Here is a 23962-nt window from a genome sequence, read left to right on the forward strand (position 1 = left end):
ACTGGTTCTTTTATAGAATGACCTCCGGTCACAAAGAATTTCATCTTTCACACGTCGCTTCATTCCCTCCTCATCCGGAGAGTGAGAGGGAAACTGAGGCACAGAGCCTTGATCAGGTCTTGAGGTGACCAGGATCTGCTTCCGGAATAAAACACAGACAGCCAAAGCAACAACATCTCCAGACTTCGGGCCTTGCGCTCAGCCCTCTGAGCCAGGTGTTTCACATCCTGGCTTTTTGTCTCTGGGTTTTGTTTACCAGCACAGCATAGCGTGAGATTCTGAACTCACACTGTCTATTCGATCCGCTACAGCGAAGGTGGAACGCTATTCCAAGGGGTCTCTGCTCCGTGTCTGTGTCAGCGGCACAGCAGGCTGCCTGCTTGGGGAACCTCACTTCCTTGCTTACTTCACAGGTGGGCCTGTGCAAATCCATCACCGGGGAATTGATTGAAGAAGGGGACAGATGTGCGGTGTCTGTCACAGAGAACTCGGGACTGAGCACCAAATTCAGCGTGGATTTTGATTTTTCTATGTTCCTTCAAAAAGTCCTTTCCCTAGGTGTCTGGGGGTCAGCTCTCTGGTAACGTCACACTGGCATAAACTGTGGTGGGGTTTGATTCCTGCGGGCAAAGAAGACATTCATGAGAGAAGGAATGGAGGGACGAAGTTCACAGGCAGTGAGCAGAGCAGCCTTCCCTGGGAAAGAAGAGGCTTAGAGTTCCTGTAGTACATATAGCATGATGCTTCGAGTCTGTCACAGTCTGAACATGGCTAGGCCAGCACTCAGGTCTCCCAGTGCCTGCCTGCAAATGGAGCTCCATCTCCCTTCCAATCATAAGTGTGCCATTGGGGAGTGAGAGATTTGAAGACTGGCCTTGCCTTTGATCCCTCCTCTTCTCTTAAATCAGGACATTTGCCAGGTCATGCTATGTCTTCCCCACATGATAGGCTGAATCTTCCAAAATTGTAAGACCAAATATATCTCCCTTCAAGTTGTTCTCTTAGGTATTTTGGTCACAGCAATGTAAAAATAGGTAACAGACCTCCCATAGGGTAAAGAGAGTCAGAGAAAGAAAAAGACAAGCGAACTCACACCATGGTGGTTAGGAAACAGTAAAGAGGGATACCAAAGGAGATCAGAGCAACACATATCCTCTTTCAAGGACACAGTGGGTGGGCTTCCTCCAGCTGGGCCGCACTGCTTCCTAACGGTATGATTGTGTTATGAGCACATCATGGATCAGGAGCCTGTCAATCAGGTAAGAACCCTCACCATTTGTGACCCTGGGAATACCCTCACAGACACACCCACAGGTGTGCTTTATCAGTTTCTTAGATGCCTCTTACTCCCATCAAGCTGACAACCAAAATAACCATCACTGAATTCTTCAAGAATTCTTTTCTCCCTCTCCATCTTCCTTTTCTCCCACTTACTATCAGTCCTGGAGTACAGTTTGGGGAAGCCAAAAGAGGTCTAGATTATTGAGGTTTTAGAGGGGCTAGTGAGATCCAACTGTGGACTAGAGAAGTGGTACCTGTTTGCTGTTTTCAAAACAAGTATGTCAGGTATTTGTTGTCCTTTGACAACTCTCAGAGAAACACTAGTCAGTACGCAGTGGCTCACAGCCTATGAGCCCAGATGAAGGATTTTGTATAAGTCCTACCTAACCAAGACTACAGCTATTCCTTTCTGCATCTGGGATCTGGACCACTCTCACCAATATGATTCACTTCATCTCTCCTCTAAAATAAATCTACAACAAAAACCTTCTTCCCCTTCTTCTCAGCCTCTCACCAGACATTCAGTGAGGGGGGGGTGCAGAGATGCCTCACCTGAACAGGCTCTGGGACAGGCTCTGTGGCAGCCACATAAATGGTCGTGCAGGGACTCTGACCCGTCAGGGAATCATTGAATTTCTTCTCTGGAGGCTACAAGAGAAGCAAAGGAGACAGATTAGTTGAGCAGAAAGCTGGGCCCCATCCAACTGCTCAAATTAAAAAAACTCCTTAGTTGCTCGTTCTAACTTCCTCCCTGATGAGAATTCTCCCAAACTTCCCTGGAGTTCACTTTGCTAGTCATTCCCAGAGTGACATCTTGGGGCTTACAACCTCTCAAGGCAACTTCATCCCTTGTTAGTGCTTTAGAAAAGAGATTTTCATCTCAATTGCTGTTCATTTCTTAGATGCCATAGTTTGTAGAGATATTTAATTTAGTTTAATGACAAATGTTTGATTAGGGATGAGGGGGTGAGGGGCAAATGGAAGCAGGTTTTTAATCAGCTTTTGTTCACAGGTGCACTCTTTGCTTCTCTTCCTGGTTGGGAGAATTTTAGTGTGACCAGACCTAAATGTAGGGATGAGATGGTGTCAATAGCTTATATGTTCTGCATTCAGTTGGGGGATTTCACAAAGAAGTCTGTACTCAAAATAACCCCGAGCTGTCTTGGGACAATGGTATTGAATTTCCCTTTAAGATTTTTATCTAGGTAGAAGGAATTATTTTAAACACAATTTTAACAATGTAGCATGTTTTTGTTTCTTGTGTCTTCTGTTAGGGGCCCTGATTTTTACATCTCCAGGGATACCACATTGGAGCATTATCAGGGGTATAACTTATTTTTGCTATTTTTTTGAGAATGGGAGTCCTCGAAATGACAGTGTAAAGCAGAAACCACATAATAAGCCCTGGAGAGGTTCCTATCAGTTAACTAACACTTGTATAATTTCCCGTTATTATGTTCTGTTGTTGATTTTTTGAGACAGGGTCTCACTGTGTAGCCTTGGCTGTACTGGAACTCCCTATGTAGACCAAGATTTTGCCTCAAACTCAGAGATCCACCTGCCTCTGCCTTCTAAGTGCTGGGATTAAAGGTGTGCGCTATGACATCTGGATGCTATTATGCTTTATTTAAAGATATTTTATAGCTATTATGATGAAAACAAAAGAAATGCTGATTTTTGGATAATATCTGTTATTATCTTTGTAATGATATAATAGTATGATAAATAAAAATGAAGGAAATTGTAAGGATATAGGTAAGTCTGTACATATTGATATATAAAACAATAATGTCTTACATATTTAAAATACATATAAATTAAAAACCAATAAAAATAGAATATAAATCAAGAGGCAAAATTATAGTGTAGTTAAAATACTGTACTGGAGTACAAAGAATAAAAGGAACACATGCATGTTAGTAAGTCAGGGATATGCTGGGTGGTAGTGGGCATGCTTTTAATCCCAGCTTTTGGGAGACAGAGGCAGATGAAATCTCTGTGAGTTCGAGGCCAGCCTGGTCTACACAACTAGTTCTAGGACAGCCAAGGCTGGAAACCCTGTCTCAAAAAACAAAACGAAACAAAACTATAGCCTCCCCCCCTCACCAAAAAAAAAAAAAAAAAAAAAAACACAAAACAGACAAAGAAGTCAGGGGTGTAGTTTGTAATTTCTAGGATGGCCACTAAAAATAGAGAAAATAGTCGTTTAAATATTAATGCAATGTAGAATAAAGTTTAGTGATAAAAATATAATTGAAAATTCCTCCATCAAAGAAATGCCAATCTCAGAGACTCTCACCAATAAGTTCTGCTGAATATATAAGGGGAGGAATACGATCAATCCCACCCAAACATTTCCAGAGAGTCACAGGAAGAAAATGCATCTGTTGATGAGCTGAAAAGATGGGTGCCACCAGTGTCAGGGTGCCATTGTGTGGTGTACGGCCTAGGCAGAGATGTGGGTAAGAGAGGTAAGGTAAGAAGTTCAAGGCGAGGTCGCTGAGTCACAGTGGCCCACACTCAGGGCACGATGTCCTAAGAGATGGAAAGAAGGCAGAGTGCAGACAGGAAAGTTACCTAGAGATAGAGGCAGAAATTGTGGTACTACCACAAACCAAAGAGTGCTAAAGTTTGGAGCCATCAGATCATACTGAGATAAAGGCTTGTCCCAAGAGCTTTCAGAGGGTTTGGGGGTCCTGCTAATATGCCACTTTCCTTTTGGATTTATGTGGTCTCCAGAACTGTAGTAAGCTGAATTCTGGTCATTTAAACCACTGCGTTTGTTATGATTTGCTATGACAGTCTGACTGAAAGATTGTAAGCCTCATCCATTTGTACGGTTGACATAAGTATGATAGCAAAGCCTCACAGAGTTATTATGAGGAAGGAAGATGACAGACCAGTTTCACCCAGAAACTAAGTGCATGAGTGCGTGTGTGTGTGTGTGTGTGTGTGTGTGTGTGTGGTAGGGGTGGGAGGGGGAGCTTTTAACAAAATGTTAGAGAAACAAAATCCAGCAGAGTTTTAAAGGACCAAACTAAATTTGTTCTACTCCAGGACTGTAAAATAGATTTGACTCCTACAAAGGCAGATAAATGAGGGAAAGCCAGCCAGAAGGTTATCTCAACAGATGCCAGAAGAGTGTTGATAAATTAGGATGTCAGCTTGAGAAGGCTGGGGGTGGTGGTGTGGGGGATGAGGGTGTGTGGGGCGGGGGCAGACCGGTAGCCTAGTACTCCTAGTAGCCTGACAGAGATCAGGCCTTAGTTTCAGTTCACTAAAATGGGACAGCGCTAAACAGACAATCCTCAGGAAAACCGCAACTTAGGAGCAACCCGTCAGCAGGTGCCCCACAACCTTCTGCTAGCTTAGCAGACACCCCACAGCCCTGTCTGCCGGCTCAGCAACCCCCAAAGTCCCTTTGCTGGCTCAGCAGATGCCCCCTTCCAGTCTCCTGATAAAGATAGCTTTCCCTACCCCGCAGCTGGGAGGACTCTCACCAATCAGCCCTCAGACTAGTTGTTTCTCCACCAATCAGCTCTCAGACTCTCTCTCTCTCTCTCTCTCTCTCTCTCTCTCTCTCTCTCTCTCTCTCTCTCTCTCTCTCTCTCTCTCTCTCTGTTTTTCAAAACAGGATTTCTCTGTAGCTTTGGAGCCTGTCCTGGAATTATCTCTTCTAGACCAGGCTGGCCTCGAACTCATAGAGATCCGCTTGTCTCTGCCTTCCAAGTGCTGGGATTAAAGGTGGCGTGCGCCACCACCGCTCGGCTAATAAAGCACTCTTGTTATTGCAAATGTGGCTGTTGGTCTTCTTTGGGGGGCTTCTCTTGGACCTTAACAAAACTTATAAATTGCCTAGCCAACCAGGACTAGAAGATGATAGTGCCCCACCCCTCTCTTCCAGTGGTGGAATTGAAGCCAGGTCTTTGTGCATGCTAGCAAGTACTTTATCACTGAGTTATATCTCTAGCTCCAGATAATATTCTCTCTCTCTCTCTCTCTCTCTCTCTCTCTCTCTCTCTCTCTCTTCATTTAATTTTTGAGACAGGCAGGTAGCCCGTGTTGGTTACTTTTTACGTAGACCAGGCTAGCCTTGAATTTGCCATCCTCTTGCTACTGCCTCCTGAGTGCTAGGATTACAGGCATGGACTTACATACTTAGCCTGACAAAATTTTTCAAAATTTATCTAATGTGTGTTGGGGGTTGCTAGCTTACTGTGTGCAGTTTCATGTACACGAGAGCAAGTGCCTGCAGAGGCCAGCAGAGGGTACCACATGCCCTGGAGCTGGGGTTGCCGGTGGGTGTAAACTGTCAGACTGAGACTTGAACCCAAGTCCTCTACAAAAACAGTGTACACTCCTAACCCCTGAGTAATCTCTAGGCCCCGACAATATGTTTCTTATGGTAAAAAGCTCACTAGGAATACTCCAGCAAAATGTATGCTCAATGATGGTGTAGCAAAGTCTTTCCTTCCAAATCTGGAACTCTGTGGGAATGTCAGCGTTACTGCTTCTGTTCACCATCGTGTGCGAACAGGACGTTGTCAGTGAAAGCAGGTGGGGCTATGCGATCTAGAAACAAAATGGAGAACTAACTCTTTGGAGATGCTACAGCGGGGTAGGAAAACCCAGAAAAGCCGTCTGCAAACAAAGGCAGGAACGTGCGGATCAGCTCAGCGGTGTTTCAAATACAAGGTCAGTATAAGAAGAGGATATATATATATATATATATATATATAGTCTTATTTGAAAAACTTTGAAACGTCATTTTGAGAAACTAAATAAGACTTACAGAATGGCTAGAGAAAGAGTCAAAACAATAAAGATATTCACTCTCCTCATTGGCCTATTTGGTGCTAATTAACATTCTAGCAAGATTTGGTGAGAAGGGGTTTAACAAACTAATTGTGAACTATGTATCAGAGCACAAGAATTGGCCAAGAACTCTTGAAGGAAAAGAACAAGTGGGAAGATTCGCTTTTATCAGACATCACAATTTATGTCCCTAATTAAGACAGTTTAGTCAATGGACAATGGAACAGAGTACAGAGCATCAAACAGAACCACGCATACACGTACCCTCAAATCATAACCAATAGGACAGGGCAGTCAGGGAACAGTCTGTGCGACAATGACCGGTAAATATGTGCCAAAAATGACACCTGGCTTCTCTTAAACCAAACTCAAAAATATTTCCCAAGTATCGAATAAATGTGAAAGAGGATGCCAGAAGAGAATTTTTATTACCTAGGACTGAGAAAAATTTCTCAAATAGGTTAGAAGTGATAACCGTAAAGGAAGAGGTTACCAAATTGCTCTAGCCTGACATTAAGAAGTGTTCTATTTCAGTAGGGTTTACTGAGAAATCACAAAGGCAAGCCACACATGATATGGATCTAACCTCTAAAGGACTCACCTCTAAAACGGATTTTTTGTTTATACTAACTTGTTTTAAAAAGGGCCTAAAACTCAAAGGTAAATGGGTATGAAAGTTGGGTGATTTTAATATGGCAATAAACATATGAAAAGTTATTACTTATCAGAAAAACAAAGCCATAATAAGACCGCCTACTGGTATGGATAAAATAAAAGGGCTGATGGTAACAAGTTTTGGCCAGCACATACAGCTTTTAAAACTTATTTATTGGAAAAGTAAATTGGCACCTACTTCAAAGAACAATTTGGTCCTAACCAGTCAATTGGAGAAACCATACGCCCTATCATTCAGCAAATCTACTTCTAGGTACGTGCAGCAACAATATGTAGACATATTCACCAGAAGACAGTCACACAAATTTCATTACTGTAACTTTCATAATGACCTCAAATTGGAAATAACCAGATGCTCATTAATAGTCATCTGATAAATATATTCCCAAACAGCACATACACACATTGCTAAACCCATGAGAATGTATACAACCTGAGTTCAAAGACACACATGAATTTTAACCAGATACAAGAATAAATGCTGACAGATTTTATTTTTATGAGGTTCCTGAAAAGAAATATATAATTCTTATTTCTAGAAGCCAGGATAGTGGCTGTGGTACAGAGGTGTTCTGGAAGAACTGGCCGTGTTCTGTTGCTTCCTGAGTGGTATTTTACAGTGGAAGACTCAAACTGAAAGATGTAATTTCTTCTCAAGTCGGTCAATAGGTTTGATGTAACCCTAACTCTTTTCGTTTTCTAATACTTGAGAAACTGATTCTGAAAGACATGCTCAGCCTCCGCTAAGCAAACATTTAGGTGAGAGGGTACCATTGGGGCTCTCATTTCTTTAAATGGAAGTTTGTCCTTAATAGGCATTTATGGTGATTGTGGTAGTTTGAAATAAAATGCCCCCATAGGGAGTGGCACTATGAGGAAGTGTGGCCTTGTTGGAAGAAGTTTGTTACTGTGGGGTTGGGCTTTGAGATCTCATACATGCTCAAGCCATGCCCAGTGAGACAGTTCACTTCCTGATGCCTGCCCATCAAGACGTAGAACCCTTGGTTCCTTCTCCTGCACCATGTCTGCCGCGTGTCACCCACTATGATGTTAATAGACTAAACCTCTGAACTATAAACTAGCCCCAGAGAAATGTTTTCCTTTATAAGAGTTGCTGAGTCATGGTCTTCACAGCAATAGAAACCCTAACTAAGACAATGATGTAATAAACCCACCAGACCATTACAGGGAGCAGAAAGAGATCTGCCCAGTACTGTCTTCCTGGTCCTCAGGAATGAATTTATTGTATTAGTATGCAATTATCTTCACTCTCATAATATTTGTCCAAAAATATGTGCCCCCCCCACTGTCCTAAATGGACAAATTATGAGCTAAAAAAATCCTCTAGAATTAACTGTGTCTGGGAAATAGCAGCATCTACTGAGGATCTTGTAGACTTCCTATCCCTTACTGCTAACATATCTGTTCCCCGACTCCATCATGCCTCATATTTCCCCATCACTCCTACTTAGTTCAGTGGTCACTCTACCTCAGTTTTGTTTTTCTCTCCTCTCCCCTTTCGTTTGAACCGCGCACTGACTGGAATTCTCAAGATCCTCCTTTTCTCAGTCCAACTGTATTGTGCACATGCCTTCATTTGAATCAGGCCAGCATGCCACAACAGCCTTCTCACACCTCCCCGTTTCCCAAGGTTGTACCATTCAAGAAGGAAGTCTGAGGAGACGCATTATAGACTCTTAGAATGCCAGCGCTGGACAAGTGTCCCCTGTCGTGTGTTTACAACTTCATCTCCTTCTATGAAGAAGCAGGTTACTAGACTGCCCAGTGTTTCCCATTATTTCAAACAGTAGGAGTTCCAGGGACACAGGTTCAACGACTTTTAGGGGAGCTCTTATTCTTGACTTCTGCTTCCCTAATTTCATCTACTCTAGAACCCCTATGGAACCATGGTCGTGTGCCAGGTGGCCCAATCAGGAATCCCGCAGGAAATATGACAGACATGCCCCAAGAAGAGCATAGAACTTACCCCTGATTTCTGCACTTGGGCATAAATAGTCAGACCTTTTTCTTCCACTTGTGCCTGGCAGTGGCTTCTTTCACCTGCAAAGAATCACAGCAGTTACCTTCCTCAAGTCCTCAGCATGAGGCCCCTCCCCGAGTCCTGTCTGGCCTTTACTCTCCACTCTCTCCTCCTTTCCTGTGACAGGAGCCCAGCCTCTACTCATTTGTCGGTAGCATTGGATGGGTTGGTTACTCCATCTGTCTAGACCTGTGTTCCTAATGTCAAATGGAATTTGAAATGCCTGTCTCACAGTACTATTGTGGGAATTAAATGAGAAAATACCTGGAAAGTATTTATACCAGTTACATTAGCAGGCAGCAAATGTCCAATATGTGCTGCCCCCCAGCCTTGGATGCTATTTGACCTCTGTACAATTCAGCTACTTTAATCTCTATGTCTGTGTGTATCTGCTCTCCTCGTAGGGTTCTAGGTCTTCCGAGGCCACAGCGGGCTATTTATAGCCTGTCTCTTATTCTCCAGCTGGTAACATGTCGCTTCGCTCACAGTTTTCTCATGCCCCTATTTCTGGAGGGCTTGCTAGTGTGTGGGGTGGGGGTAGAGGTGGGTGATTCACTTGGAAGTATCTGGAAAACAGGCCAACAGTGTCATTTCTTTGTTCCCCATCTAGAAAACCAGCCTGGAGCCGGGGGTCTCTGTCAATTAGTAAGTTGTGAAACATTTTAATTTTTAGATGACATTTAAATTTTCCTTTTTAAATTGTACAGAAACTCCTAACATTATAAAAATTCAAGTTGGCTAGAAATTCTCCCTCATTAACCAACCCCATTATATTCCCAGAAGTAACCAATTTAAAAAGTTTCCTGTATGTCCATCTCTGGTCAATCTAGTACTTTCTGTGAAGACATAAATGTTCCCTCTGCATAGACTAATAGCCACAAGTAGTGAGCACTCGAATGTGTGACTAGTGAAATTGAGAAACCGCTACTTAATAGAAGTTCAATTAAATATTGGATGACACAGTTTTAGATTATCGGTGCTATAGTTTATAGGCTTTTTTTAAAACACAAACAATGCCATTCTACTCCCTTATCTCTATAACATGACCTTGTCATTTAAAAATCTCTCAGAGGCTCTTTTGGGATGCTGCAGTGGCCCCTCTTTACTTTTCATAACACTGAACCATTTCCTTTGTAGGTGCCATGCATGGGTGAGGATATGGAAAGGAAGGCACTGATCTACCCTCCCTCCCTTCTCGTCTCCTTTTTTTTTTTTTTTTTTTTTTTTTTTCCGTTTCACAAACAGATTTTCAGGAACCAGCTCAACTTGACTCCAAGTCATTCAAGTCTTTGGATGCAATGAAAAAGACCTGAGTCCTAGATCTTAGCCTTAGGACTAGTGCCAGCATTTGCTGTGTGGCATTGAACAGATTAAGTCACCTCAATGGGGCTCTTTACATACTGTAGTTGTAAAACCAGAGCATAGACCATTATTGGTTTTTTAGCTCTCACACGAAGCAATAAATTGTCTTATGTGATCATAACTTCAAGTACTTTAAACCTGCTATAAGTACTGTTTCTAGAATCTCCTTAAGACTTAAACATTGACCCACTCACATCAAGAGATATGTTTGTCTACAGATGCATGTGTATACATGTTTATCATTCAGAAAAACCACTGTGTGTTTTCTGAACATTGGTTTGTCAGTCTCCACAGCAATACCACAAAGGGTTTAGTATCCTCACTTTGCAGATGGTGGCCAGTTTGCTTGGTTACACAGATCCCTGGTGCTAAAGTCTGCCTTTGGGTGCTATCTAAGGCCAAAGTCCCACGTGCTCATTTGTTTATTTGGGGATGGGGTCTCGCTATGCAGCTCTGGGCTGATCTAGAAACCACGGACTGGAGTGATCCTCCTGCCTCAGACTTGCAAGCAGCTGTTACTACAGACTTGTCTCATTATACACTGCCCAGTGCCTACGCTCATAACTAGTGTATTCTCCTGGAGACAAACTTGCCAGAACCACCTTAAAATTCTTCAGAGTCAGGAGGCATTCTTGAGATGACACTGTTATACATTGCCAGCAGAATCTCTTGAGCAATGTTTAGTGGAAGGCATAGCAACTAAATGCAGATCTTGGCATAGATTTGTATAGCACTGAGTTACAAGGCATAACTGATGTGGGATGTGTGTTGAGGGTGGGGGAAGTGGGCTTCGGTAGGAAGGGAAGTGCTGCTCCCTGAGTGCTTAGTCGTGTGCTGAGCAGAATGTAGGGAGGAAGGTGTGTGGAAGGAAGGGTAGCATCCCTTTACTAGCCAGGTTAACGTGGGACACTTGCCTGCTTCCTTAGCCTCTGACTCTCACTGTTTTTTTTTTTTTTTCTTTTTCAAGACAGGGTTTCTCTGTAGCTTTGGTGCCTGTCCCGGAACTAGCTCTTGTAGACCAGGCTGGCCTCGAACTCCCAGAGATCCGCCTGCCTCTGCCTCCCGAGTGCTGGGATTAAAGGCGTGCGCCACCACTGCCTGGCTCTCACTGGTTTTTGATGATGAAAACTAAGTGGATCCACTCCCAGACCCTTTGCTCTCAACAGAAGCTTTATCTGTATAACACACCCCTCCCCCACTGTCTCGGAGAACTCTTCGATGGAGGAAATGAGGCAGAGGTAGGCCTCTGTGCTGTGCTCGACACCTTCTTATATAAGCAAAACCGACCTCAATGTGCTGAGGTAAGGGCATTTTCTAAGAAGACCGTGTGTGGATCACACTGACCTCTTTGAGCACGACATGAGCCCTCAGCTTGGTGAGGAGACCAAAAGTGTTCTGTGCTCCTCAAGGAAGGCCAGCCAGGGCATCTGAGTCAGGATGCTCTGATCCAGATGGGCGAGTGGGAGTCAATACGGCTGAGGGGGCACATGGCCCTAAGATAGCGAATCATAAGACAATTTGGAAGAAAGATCGAGCATTTAAACTTGGAATCACAGCCTTACTGCTTTTAGTCTACCCTGGGACCTGTTTCACAGATCCAAGACTTCTCTGAATTCTCTTCTTTAGCAAATATCAGTTGAGTGTGCCTCCTGTTTCTATTCCTTTAGCCTTCCGTACAAGCCAAACCTCACTGCTGCATTTAAATTATCTGCACTGTGCCTTCTTTATTAGACACTTGTGACTCTGTCCTCTACTGATTCCCTTAACCTGGTAGTGGGGCTCAACAGACAAGAACGGACTGAACTAAGCAGGGATGGGTTGATTCAGTCTTTTTCCCAGGGGGTCCCAGGCAGAAAGCTGTAGCGAGAATGAGTCTGTGCTCGTATTAAGATCTATTCTGCTTACCACTGGGAGCCCAGCAAGAACCCCTTCTTGCCGGACCTACCTTGTCTTTTCAGCAGTATGACTGCTATGGGGACCAGAACGATGAGGAGTAGTAGAACGAACCCTAACGATCCAGCAGTGTGTGTTATCCATGAGCTTGTGTCTGAAAGAAGAGCAAGGACAATATGAAATGCACCACAGGTTTAAAGATACCTGATCCAGAAGTGAGAAGACTGAGCTTCATGCTCCGTTTCCGTACCTCCCTCCCCAGAGAGAGACATTTGTTTACGTGGTATTAGAGACCAGCCTGTGACCACTAAGATTTCCATGTCCACCTTCTTACCCCCACTCCACTCACTATCCCTGAATTCACATTTCTGATTTCATAAAGATACTTCTAAGTAAAATGCTTTATTTTGTCTTTACCACTTGTCTAAAATTAACTTGTCTTCTCTCTCCTGCCAATCTCTTGCCCCGCTTCTCCATTTCTAAATTTCTAAAGTATTGTGTGTCCATTTTTGGTAAAGGGGATGTGACGGTCCCGTGTGCTTATCCCCGTGTCCCCAAACTACTCCCATGAGACAACCGGGAGGAAGAAATCAGCTTTTCTTCTTAAAAAGGTAAACACAATAGTGCTATTATTGCCCTTAAATGCAAATGACTGTGTGGAACCCAGCAGACCCAGCTAAGAGAAAAGCATGTTGTTTTTCCTGTAAATTATCATAGTTCAAATTAGTAAAGCTAACTGAGGCTTGAAATCATAGAGCCAAATTTTGGAGCTTTCTCAAGAACACTACCTCGGAAAAGAGTGAATATGACCGTTGTCTCAATCAACAAGGTACATGGCTCACTAACAGAATAGTGGCCAGTTGCTAAGTTCTTACAGTCAGATGCTTTAATAGTGAATCTTGTACACCGCTGTATGTAATCAGAAAAATCCTAAGGGGTGGGTACTTTTATCCTTTCCATTTTATAAGTAAGGAAATGGCATGAAGAATATCAAGAACTAGAACTAGGAATGGGAGAAGAAACATGGCTGAACCTAAAGACAGGCTCCCTGGGAGTCAGAGAGCCTTCTGGAGCAAGCAGTGAGGTCCCATCTGAAGCACCAGGTTTTTAAGTAATGACACCAAGTTCTAGTGTTACTGAAGAAACAAAGACAGTATCAGGTACTAACAGCGTGGAGGGACACTTTATAAAAAATGATTGTGAGAGAAAAGTGGTTTTAAAAACATCCTACCCCAAAGTATAAACACAAACAAATAAATAAGCTTCCTGGTTATACTTCAGAAGTTGAAAGGAAGAACCAAGTGGGTTAGAAAGGAACAGAGTAATGGCAGACACAATTCAGATGTTTCTAGAACCGATGAAAATATAGACAGAAGTCCCACAGAACTGGTAAGACGCTCCAGTCCAGCAGCTACTCAGAAGTTTCCTTCTGGTCTTGAAAGAGTTCTTCTTCCCAGACTCTCCATATAGCTAATCACAAGGAACCTCACAGCAACGACAGATTCTCTTCCTCAAGCAAACTATGTTTTAACCCTGCCAAATAGCAACTTTAATCATCTTGAGCAAAAAAGGATAGACTCATGCCTCTAGTCCCACCACTCGGAAGCCTGAAACAGAAGGCTGAAAGGTCAAGGGCAGCCTGAGTTGTGGAGGGAGACCCTGCCTTGAAAATGAATGAATGAATGAATGAATGAATGAACAAGCAGAGAGTTGGCTTTGTATAACATAAAATGTGAAGGCAGCTGTGAGCTGCTCTGCATGACATCCTGAGTGGTATATGATGGTTGAGAACCCTCTGTGTTTGTATGTGTAGTATGTATGTATGTATGTGCATGTATATCTGACTGGGAGTCTAATTGACTCAGATTTTCGATGTCAGTACCAGGGACATACAGAGAAACTCCCAGGAGAGAAGCAGGGGCAGCAGCCTGAGCTTCTTTCGTGAACCGTGGTACTGGTCCAGCGAATCATGATAGTGGTGCTTACTATTTTGAGAGAGTTCCTCTTTCTTCTTCTAACATATGTATCTTGAGAAAGTCTATAACAGAAGCTAATTTAAGAACAAACACCTCAACCATTTACATCATTTCCAAAGGTAATATTTCTTCTAAATTTCATATGAGATTTACAAAAAGACCAAAACCCAAGGTGATGCCTCTGAAACGGGAAAACAACAGCTGATGGACTTTTTCGGGGACTTGCCTGCCAAATCCGCCTTTCTCACCTCCCTGGGCCTTCTGCTGGCAGCCCCACTGGCCACCTACTCACATAAGTCAACAGCGACAGGTACGTGAAAGTGACTGAGACTCTCCGTGTGGTAACACCAGGCCCGTGTCGTCCCAGAATCTCAGGAGGATGAAATCAATGGGCTGCTTATATCTCATGACATAAATGGCCAGCTTCTGCCAGACATGAGGCAATCTGGCCATCAGCTTGAAAGATATTTTTATCAACTCTAATTTTTCTCTTTGCCTCTTAAAATATATATGAGTATATTGATAAATTTTTTTAAAAATCAAACCATTGGTTTAAAAAATCTTAAAGGAACTATTTTGATGTTTAGTTTATCCAACCTACTCACTTCACAATGAGGAAACAAATATGTATGGTGTTCTCGAAGAGTCAGTGGCACAACTGGGAAGGTGAGAGCTGTAGATTTTGAGGTTTGTGAGCCTCTGGAGATTGAAGTCCCATGAGGAAAGTAGCCACTAACGCTGATGCCTGGGAGAGCTAAGGCCTTCAAGGTGGCCAACCCATTTCTTTGCCATCTTCCTTCCACTGTTTATTCCCCTTCCTGATGATGTTCCGGCTGTCCACCACCCCTGCTCACGCTCTTGGCTCAGGCCCCTCTTTTTTCCTCAGCGTCACCTTTCCTGAACATTCCAGCCTCACTCTGCCCTCTTCTGCAGACTTCACATGTAGTTTATGTCATATAGGTTAGAACCTGTGTTTTCCCACCATTGTCTTTGCAATGCAAACCATTTTAACTGATGCTAATAGAAACCAGACAGGTGAATTCAACTCCATCTAATTAATAACGGTGTGGACTATCTAAAAACTGTGTGCCTCGGAGTCTTTCATACCATCCAAGGCCTGTTTCATCATCAATAAAGTGAGCATAAAATATTTAATCCACAGGGTTGTTCTGACAAACATGTACATAAAGCGTCCAGAGCTATAGCTAAAAGTCATGACATGATCAATGAATGTCACCTGTTTCCACTAGGCTCAGCTCCCCAGTGAACCTCTAAGAGGCCAAAGGTCACCTCTTGGCAGACATTCTTTTTCAGTCCTTTCAGTCCTTGGCACATACATCCTCAGTAAGTTCTTAATGGTTGATTGGAACAAGAAAATGAGTTTGCTCTTAAGCACAAAAGTGTTCTTGTCATTGAAGCCCAGAGGTGCCAAGTCCCATCCCGTCGTTTGCTTATGACTTAGTTTTCCCATTGGAGAAGCAGGCCCCAAGGCGCCTCTATTTAATGCTCACCCCCTTGGTGCTATTTGCTAATCATGGTACTTACACAGAAACTGTCAAGGACTTGAAGGCTCGAGGAATTCAGACAAATATGGACACAGTGCTGCTTATTTAGCTTGTGCATGGGGGATCAGGTTACACACAGTTTCCAAAGTTTCTGGAAATATTCTCCATGTGGTCCTCTTAGGCCTTGTTCCTATTGCTCTACCTGTTCTTCTCTGTGCTGTTCTTGTGTGAGGATCAATCCCTTCCTCAGTTTCTACACCAAGAATCTATGTGTTTCAGTCTCCTGTGGAGGATCTGAAGGGACTCAAGGAGAGACTCCAGTGTGAGATGGGAGCTTCCGTCCATCACCTGATAGGCTCAGACCTCTCTCTCTGTGTGTCTCTGTCTCTGTCTCCTCTCTCTGTCTCTCTCTCTCTCTGTTTTGATTTGTTTGTTTTATTTTGTTGAGAGGCTAGGCTGGCCAGAACCTGTGATGTAGTCTTGTGACCCTCCTGTCCCAGCTTCCCCAGTGACAGGATTAGAGGCCTGTGCCTACTCCCTCAGCCGCTCTGTTTCCATATGAACGATATCTTCCCCTTCCGCAGAGCATCCAGGTCACATCTATATTCCTTGGGGGAAAGTCTCACTGTCTGTCTTCTGGCAGCTATTAAAGCATGTCTTTAAGTCCTGTGTATCCTTCAAAGAGAAATTTTAGTAGTACTCTTTTAAAATGATGGTTTTTTTTCCATCTAGTAAATACAGAAATCTCACTTAGGTTGGCATCTCTAAAGGTGCTCTCTGTGCCTAGTATGTTCTTAAATACTCGTTCATTTCATCAGATGCAGGACGTGACGTCACACCATATACATTTGCTGAACCTAAATTACTGCAGATGAATGAATCTTAGAGAACTATCATGTCTTCTTCTGTTAAAAATGATCAGAGTGCTAAATACACGAAGGTCTCGGAAAGCATGCTGGGTCACTTCCTGAGTGCCCCGGGACAGGAGTCAGAGGAGGCACCAATGACCTATTTGACACAGCTTTGCAGTAACGGCACAAAGCCAGGAGAGTTGCTTGTCTGCAACACATCACCTGGGCTGCTGTTTCCAGACTGGAAGATCCCACTCTCTCTCCTTTTGTTCATTTGTGTAGTGAGGCCATTCAGGATGGTGGTTCTCAGAAATCAGATAAAACTGACCTTTGGCTCCACCGGCCCTTCATCCACAGAGAAACATTACCTCAACTTTTTTTCTCTTTCTTTTTTCCCTTTTTTTTTTTCTTTTGAACCAGAGTTATGATGCTCCCTCCCCTCACCCCCGAGAGAAACCTCCTTAGAGGCAGCTAATTGGGCTGACTGAAAACACCTGTTCTATTTAGCGGCAACAGTACTTTGTATGACTGTCCATCCTCTAGTCCTCCGCTTTTAGCTGTGAGTTAACTGTAAGAAAACTTTTAGCTGTGAGAAAACCTACACAGAGCCACGCCTCCAAGGAAAACGATGCTGGCCATCTTCTTTCCCTTTGTGTCTCTGAAAAAAATCTGTCGTCACAGCGACACAGAAGCTTCTCTCCCTTCCAGTCCTCAAATCATGTTGTTTAAAGAAGATAAAAAAGAAAACAAAACAGAACCCAAGAAATAAATGTTGATCATCCAGGAGCCTCAAAGATGCTCGCATAACGGTCTGAGAGTACCGGATCTCTTTCCTGCCTTTCATGTGGTTTTGTCAGCAAGGTTACCAGCATGGAGCAGGGCTCCTTGAAGAAGTCGGCAGTCTTCAAGAGATGCCTTCTTAGTGGTAGTTTCCAGTGAGAAATGGGGGTGGGGAGAAGATACTAACAAGTCTGGGAGCACCCATAATTTTTTTTTTTTTTTATGGAACCCACAACTTTTGGAAATACTGTTTACACCAGCCTGTCTTCCCCAGATAGTGTTGCAGAGGGAACTAGAATGTGCCTGAGGCCATTTCTCCCGTTCTTTCATGGCCAGTATAACCTGGCTCTGGATGGATACACAACTGCCCAGCTAATAACTGTATTTCCTAGCTTTCCTTGTATCGTGTTTGGCCACATAATGAGTTGTAGCCTATGAGAGGCATCTGAACTCCACCCTTTTGCCATTACTGTCAGGTTGGCTGGCCGGGGAGTACATTGGAGAGGACCGTAGTCATGGAACATCTAGGTGACTATGAAAATGAGGCTTTGCTCGACTGGGGTGGGGGACACTCTGGAGCTCACGTGGCAGCCCTTTCTTCCACTGAGCCAGCATTCTACTAATTTCTTGAGAAAGTTTTCCCTTTGAGTGTGGGCTTCCAGGGGCATTCCCTTCTAGCTGAATTTTTAAGATTCTGAATCAACCGTCCTTGCACAGACATAATACTTTCAAAACAGAGTGATTAAGGACAGCAGGAAGTCCCACACAGTATCTACTGTCAAACCACATTAATGTGCTTCACATGACCTAGATAAAAGACTTTGAGGGGCCCTAGCACTTAGGCCTTGCATACGAGACTTCTTTATGATGGACACTGAAGATACATGAAATTCTTAAATGGCAGCTGGAACTTGGATGATTATATGACTGAGAATCTAGACAGATGTCATCAAAACTTCTTTTCAAGGCACACATGTGTTCATGCACGTATTTTCATTAATTAAAGTGAAAAACTGTCTTCAAAATGACTCTTCTGACTTACTGATGGCAATATCTGATGAACCCTCAGTCTATCGCACAGTTTTGTTCCAGGGCGGAGGTTTCCCTTGGTACACACTATGTAAGGAGTCTTTGTCGCAGTAACAGTTGCTACTTTGACCCAGGTCTCAGCACATTTTGGTGCATTACTGTCCTAAGGTTCTCCTATAACTCATTTCTTTCTCTCTGTCTCTTGCTGGCCCCAGTATTTTCTCTTTGCAATGCAAAGACGGTGGAGCCGTTTCCCATCTAGAACTGCCACTTCCTATCTCCCTATTACCTGCAAGGCGGTGGGGAATGTGGCCTGTGCCTTCTTCTCTGGTTCTCCCTCTGCTCAGGTTGCCTTTTGTCAGTGAGTCTGGGTAACTTCTGCTCATCCCTCGAGTCTCCATCTTTGAGGAGCCAGTGCTGTTCGTTCCCCCTCTTTTTTACCTTGCACACGCTTTGGTTTTATAACCCCTCTCCACACCGAGTGATGTAGGATCATTGTCTATCTATTTACAGAATTCCCTCCTTCAGGACAAAGATTGCACTCTTTCTTTTTTTAATCTTTGTGTGCTCAGTCCCTTGCATGATGGTGGAACATCATAGAACCTCAATAGATGTTTTGTCGAAGCAAACACAGCACTTTTAAAATTAGCAACTTCCATTTGCAAACACAAAGTGATAGACCAGTGGCTTTCACCCTGTGACCCCTACACAGGGGCACCTAAGACCACGGGAAAACACAGACAGTTACATTGCAATTCATAACAGTAGCAAAATTACAGTTATGAAGTAGCAACAAAAATAATTTTATGGTCGGGGGTCACCACAACATGAGGAACTGTATTAAAAAAGGGTCACAGAGTTAGGAAAGTTGAGAACCACTGTGATAGACCAATGAAAGTGGGTTTTCAGTAATTTAGGTAATTTCCTCTACAGCCCTGTGAAGAAGAAAGGTCATGCTGCAAAATGTCTGTGTATCTGGCTTAGATTTGGTGAAGACCTCCTCCTCTTTGGAGGTGGAGAAATCATTACTTGAACTATGCGTTAAATTGTGTTCTCTTAAAATATATATTTGGACGTCCTTAGGATGTGACTTCAATTGGATATGGGAGCTTTACAGAGATAATGAAGTTGCAACTAGGGTGTGAGTGTGGTGGTATGGTTTAATTACTACACCTGCTCCCTCATATGTTGAAGCTTTAAGCCTCACCAGAGTGATATTTGGAAACAAGTTGTTAAGAAGGTAATTAAGTTCAAATGAGGTCACTAGGGTGGCTCTTATCTAACCTGACTCTTGTCCATATCAAATGAGGGAAGGGAGAAAGGCACCAGGGATGCACAGACAGAGAAGGAGAAAGGCCATCTGCAAGTCAAGGAGAGGTCTCAGGAGAAATCAAACCAGACAACACCTTGATCTTGAATTTCTGGACTCCAGGACATTGAGACAATAATTTCCAAGTTTATGACATCAATATCCCCAGAAAACTAAGACTCACTAGCATCTCTTATTAATAGTTCTTGTTGACATACTCATGAGCTGAATCACAAATGTCACCTCTGGAAGGAACATCAGTAATTTACCCTTTGGTTTGCAGATGGTGAAACAGAGGCCCAAGAGAGGAAAGTGGCTGCCTCGTGTCTAGTATCTTTACTAAAACCGAATGAGTGTCATGGTCCAGCCATGATGGGTTCGTACATTCCAGGGTAGGAGCATGTAGGTTAGAAATGTTAGGCAGAACACAAAGAGATACAAAAGAAATACAGAGACATAGGATCGTACTGGGAGGGCAATTCAGTGAATACTGAATACTGAATCTGCCTGCATTTACTTTTTATACACTTATATACCCTAATATGGAAGGGGGGAAGCAAAAGACTACTTTAACATGACACAAAGGCGACTAGAACAGTTACTTGCTTTAATACTTGAGACATCAAGCCACTGTTTTCTGGGTTAAGCATTCTGACATTTTGGGCAGGATATACAGTGAATACACCCTAGACCAAGTATCCTGTAGGCAGCCTCTCCCTATGTCAAGCCTCCTATTTTAAAATAAAAGAGCAGCAATAGGCTTGAATTCTCTGACCTTTGGTCAGGGTGGAGCAGATCCACCTCTATGGGCCATCTTAATGTCCAAAACACCAAGTAACCACACCTTAGGTTAGAATACCCTGTTTGTAACCACTCCTGTTGTCAACAGCTTTGAAAGAGTGAAAACAAGCTCAAACTCTCTGACCTTTAATCAAGGTGAAACAGACTCGCAGCTGTGTCCTCACCCCCCCCACCGGAGACGAGGCCTTGATAGAGTTCTACACAGAGCACCCTGTCTTGTCACTTCATGTCCCTCCCTACCTCACAGAAGCCTGCTTGCACACTTGGTCACACCAGTGTATACTTCATCCTCAGGATGCCTTAAACAGGTAAAACCATCTTCAATGTTCACTTAGAATGTCCTGTTCTGAGTGCTATTAGGTGTAAACTTCATGAATTCCCACGATTTTATTATGCGCTAGTTAGAGGCTTGTCAAGCTTGTCTTGGAGCATGGAAGGAATTCCCATCCCAGCATCCCATTTTGAGATAGGCCAAGGAAAAATGTGTTGCCTGCCCCTAAACAGGCTTTTACAACCAAAGAGAGCTGGGCTAGCATAATGGGTATTTCTCCTTCATCTTCAAGGAAAACAACTTGTTTTTCATTATAATTTCTAAGGCATTTTAAGTGAATTCACTCTTCCATGAATACCTATGAGAATTCCAGCACCAGACAGCTCAGTTCTCTCACTGGCTCTGTGTTTGACCTTACTCCAACCTTTTGATTTCTTTCTTCACTTCATCTGTAGGGTGAAGATGTTAGCACTATCTCTATCATCTGATTGATGGCTGTGAGGGTTAGTGACTTGCCAAGTAGCCAGTAGTCAAGGCCAAGCCATCACTTACAGATGAAAAATAAAGTCTCAGAGAAAGTTGAGCTTTTTACTCCAATAATTAGAAAGAGCTCCTTGGGACCACATTCTGGAAGCTTCCCACTATACGGCACTGTTTTTTTGTTTTTTTCCAGGATGCCTGAATGACTGTGGGCAGAGAGATACCTGGAGAATAGTATACACATCGTTTGTGGGCCACATTTAGAAAGTAGAGATGGCTGACTCTTTCCTTGACACGACGACATTAAGTTCATAAAAAAGAAGTCAAAGGAATATGTTGGGGTACAGCAGGGGTATTTCCTCTCTGAGAACACTTCGGGGGGTGGGGAGTCTCTCTTACAGGAAGTACTATGCTCATAGCTTAACGCATGTACAGTCCCCTTCCTCTGTCCCTGTCCATCTGTGTGTCACACAGATACCAAGTCTGTGTGGATGTCAGGGTGTTAAGTAATGCCCTTCAGGGCTTTCCCAGAACCTTCCTGTGACAGAGGCACAGTATGGCACAAGAGGGAGGTGGTCTGTTTCTTGGTGAGACGGGCTTACTTCATCATCTTTCTCTCCCAAAAGAACAACCATGTTTTCTACCTCAGAAAAGAGAAGACCTACTCAAAAGATTTAGGCATTAACTCCACTATTTGATGTTGAAGAAACTTGAGGAAAATACGTAAATTCTGTGAACTCCAGTTCCTCCTATGTAAAATGAAGCTGGTAATAGCACCCACCGGACAAATGTATTGCGAGCCAAAGAGACGATAGAGTTAACAGTGACTTGCTCTTAAGAGAGTGCTACCATTTCAACACTGACTTCAGGCTCTGGAACTCAGCTCACCTCTCACTCTGATCCTTTGGTCCTCTCACTGGCTCTAGGATTCACAGCACAAGCCCCACCCTTACAGCCTTAACCTCATTATCAAACACACGTCTCTTGTTTGCATTTACAGCGCGTTGCTGCAGTGCAGAGATGGCGCATAGTACTAACTCCCTTCTCTTGTAGGATAAGTACCAGGGAAATACTGACGGCATAGAACTATCTCACCACAACGGAGCACGGCTTTGGGACTGAGCACTTGCAACCTGCTTTCTCCTTCCCAGACATCATTTTACGCTCATGACGATCCAGGGCAGAAGGCCTGGAAAAAGGTTTTCTCTTGGAAACCTGAGTTCTGGGCCTGATTCTTTTTTTTCCTTCCCTATTTGTTCCTCAGCTGTGAACCAAATGGAATAGAGTGCCACCTAGGGCCGACATGAAAGCACCTTTGTTGGATGCGCCTGGAGGCCTGACAACATATAGATAACAAGTGCCGCTGGCAAGTTGGCAAGGCTTGGCTATGGAAGCAGAGCTATTGGACCGGTTAGTATTGGATTTGCCACTGATGATGTACCCAGGCTGCCCCCAGAGTACCCACCTGAGGATTCTCGCCTGCACTCCTGTGATAGGTCGAAGCTCTGAGAGCGACTGCTGACAGGGTTGCTTGCCGTGCAGTTGTAGATGTTGTCATGATCCTGGCTGCTAAGACTGATGTTCAGGAGGTGGGAGTGGTTGGCCAGGCTCAGCAGATGTTTGCCCGCCTCACCACTCCAGCTGTAAGTCACATGATCGCCTTTCTTCACTGTGCAGACTACCGTCAAACTGCAGGTCCCATTCCCGTTCTCCTGGGTTTTGTTTAACACTTTAATCTCTGGAGTGGAGACCTGCTCTGTCAGGAGGAGGAACAAGGGAGCCATCACTGAAACACAACTCCTGGAACTCAATTTGACTGTCTCATTTGCCAAAACAATGTCTAGACAATTGGCATTTCCCCCTCACTGAGGAGTCTTAAGTGCGAGTTGTCTCTTGGAAAACTGCCACTCACAGCAACCCTCATGGCTCTCTGCTCTTTCCAGGACCCTCGAGATAAGATAGAAAAGCATTTGGTATTTAGTTCTTTCCTGCTAATACTGTTAGGGTACTGCGTGCCTCATCCGGACTGCTCTGTCGGTTCTGTCAGGAATAAGAGGAGTTTTAATTGACTTCAGGTACAACTTCCTAGAGTTTGAAGCATGAACTTTCAGTGATAGAATTTCATCATGCTTGTGTGTGTGGTGTGTATGTATGTGTGTGGTATGCGTGGTGTGGAATGTGGGGTGTGTGTGTGGTATGTGGTGTATATGGTATATGTGTTGTGTGTGTAGGTGGTGTGTGTATGGTGTATGTACGGTGTGTGTGGTGTATTTGTGGTGTGTGTGGTGTATTTGTGGTGTGTGTGTATGCGTGTGTGTGGTATATGGTGTGTATGGTATATGTGTGGTGTGTGTGTGTATGTGGAATGTGATGTGTGTGTGGTGTGTGTGATGTATGTGGTGTGTGGTATGTATGGTATATGCGTGTGGTGTGTGTAGGTGGTGCGTTTGTGGTGTATGTGAGGTGTGTGTGGTGTATTTGTGGTGTGTGTGTATGTGTGTGTGTGTAGCAAGTGCTTAGTGGGTCTGAGGTACTGGTAGGTTTTCAATCATAGCCACAGGCCCTATTGATCTGTACAATTCTAAAGCCATGAGACATGCAAGGCAAAAAGGGAGGTCATGCTTATTACAGCCACTATAAGACCAGCACATTGCTGGCATTTCATATTCATCTTTTTAATTCTCTCAATAATCATAGCTAAAAATAATTATTCCCATTTTGTGGATGAGAAAACTGAGTCCCAGAGAAATGGCATGTCTTGTTCAACATTATGCAGCTTCTAAGTGGCCAGGCTGAGATAAGCAGCTTAGTCAGATTCTGAAATCAGCCCAACCGCCTCTCTCAGCAAAGCGAGTTGTGGTGGTAGAGACCACAGTTCCCAAAGTACCCAACT

The 23962-nt window shown here is 43.7% G+C and overlaps 1 protein-coding gene across 2 annotated transcripts in view; it reads right to left on the minus strand.

The window, feature by feature from the left end:
* Positions 1-236: 236 nt before the first annotated feature.
* Slamf1 (signaling lymphocytic activation molecule family member 1) overlaps positions 237-23962 on the minus strand; it is a 33360-nt gene continuing 9634 nt past the window's right edge. Inside the window, exons 3-8 of one of the 2 annotated variants that reach the window (XM_057770537.1) lie at positions 22535-22825; positions 22203-22212; positions 12120-12214; positions 8759-8832; positions 1834-1929; positions 237-620 (exon numbers count right to left, since the gene is read on the minus strand). In XM_057770537.1, the coding sequence (XP_057626520.1) occupies positions 570-620; positions 1834-1929; positions 8759-8832; positions 12120-12214; positions 22203-22212; positions 22535-22825 (617 nt within the window). In that variant the 3' untranslated portion in view covers positions 237-569. Of the gene's footprint in view, positions 621-1833; positions 1930-8758; positions 8833-12119; positions 12222-22202; positions 22213-22534; positions 22826-23962 lie in introns of both variants that reach the window. The other variant, XM_057770536.1, reaches the window with a different exon arrangement.

The sequence above is a fragment of the Chionomys nivalis genome, chromosome 5, assembly GCF_950005125.1.
Source record: "Chionomys nivalis chromosome 5, mChiNiv1.1, whole genome shotgun sequence".
Classification (NCBI taxonomy): domain Eukaryota; kingdom Metazoa; phylum Chordata; class Mammalia; order Rodentia; family Cricetidae; genus Chionomys; species Chionomys nivalis.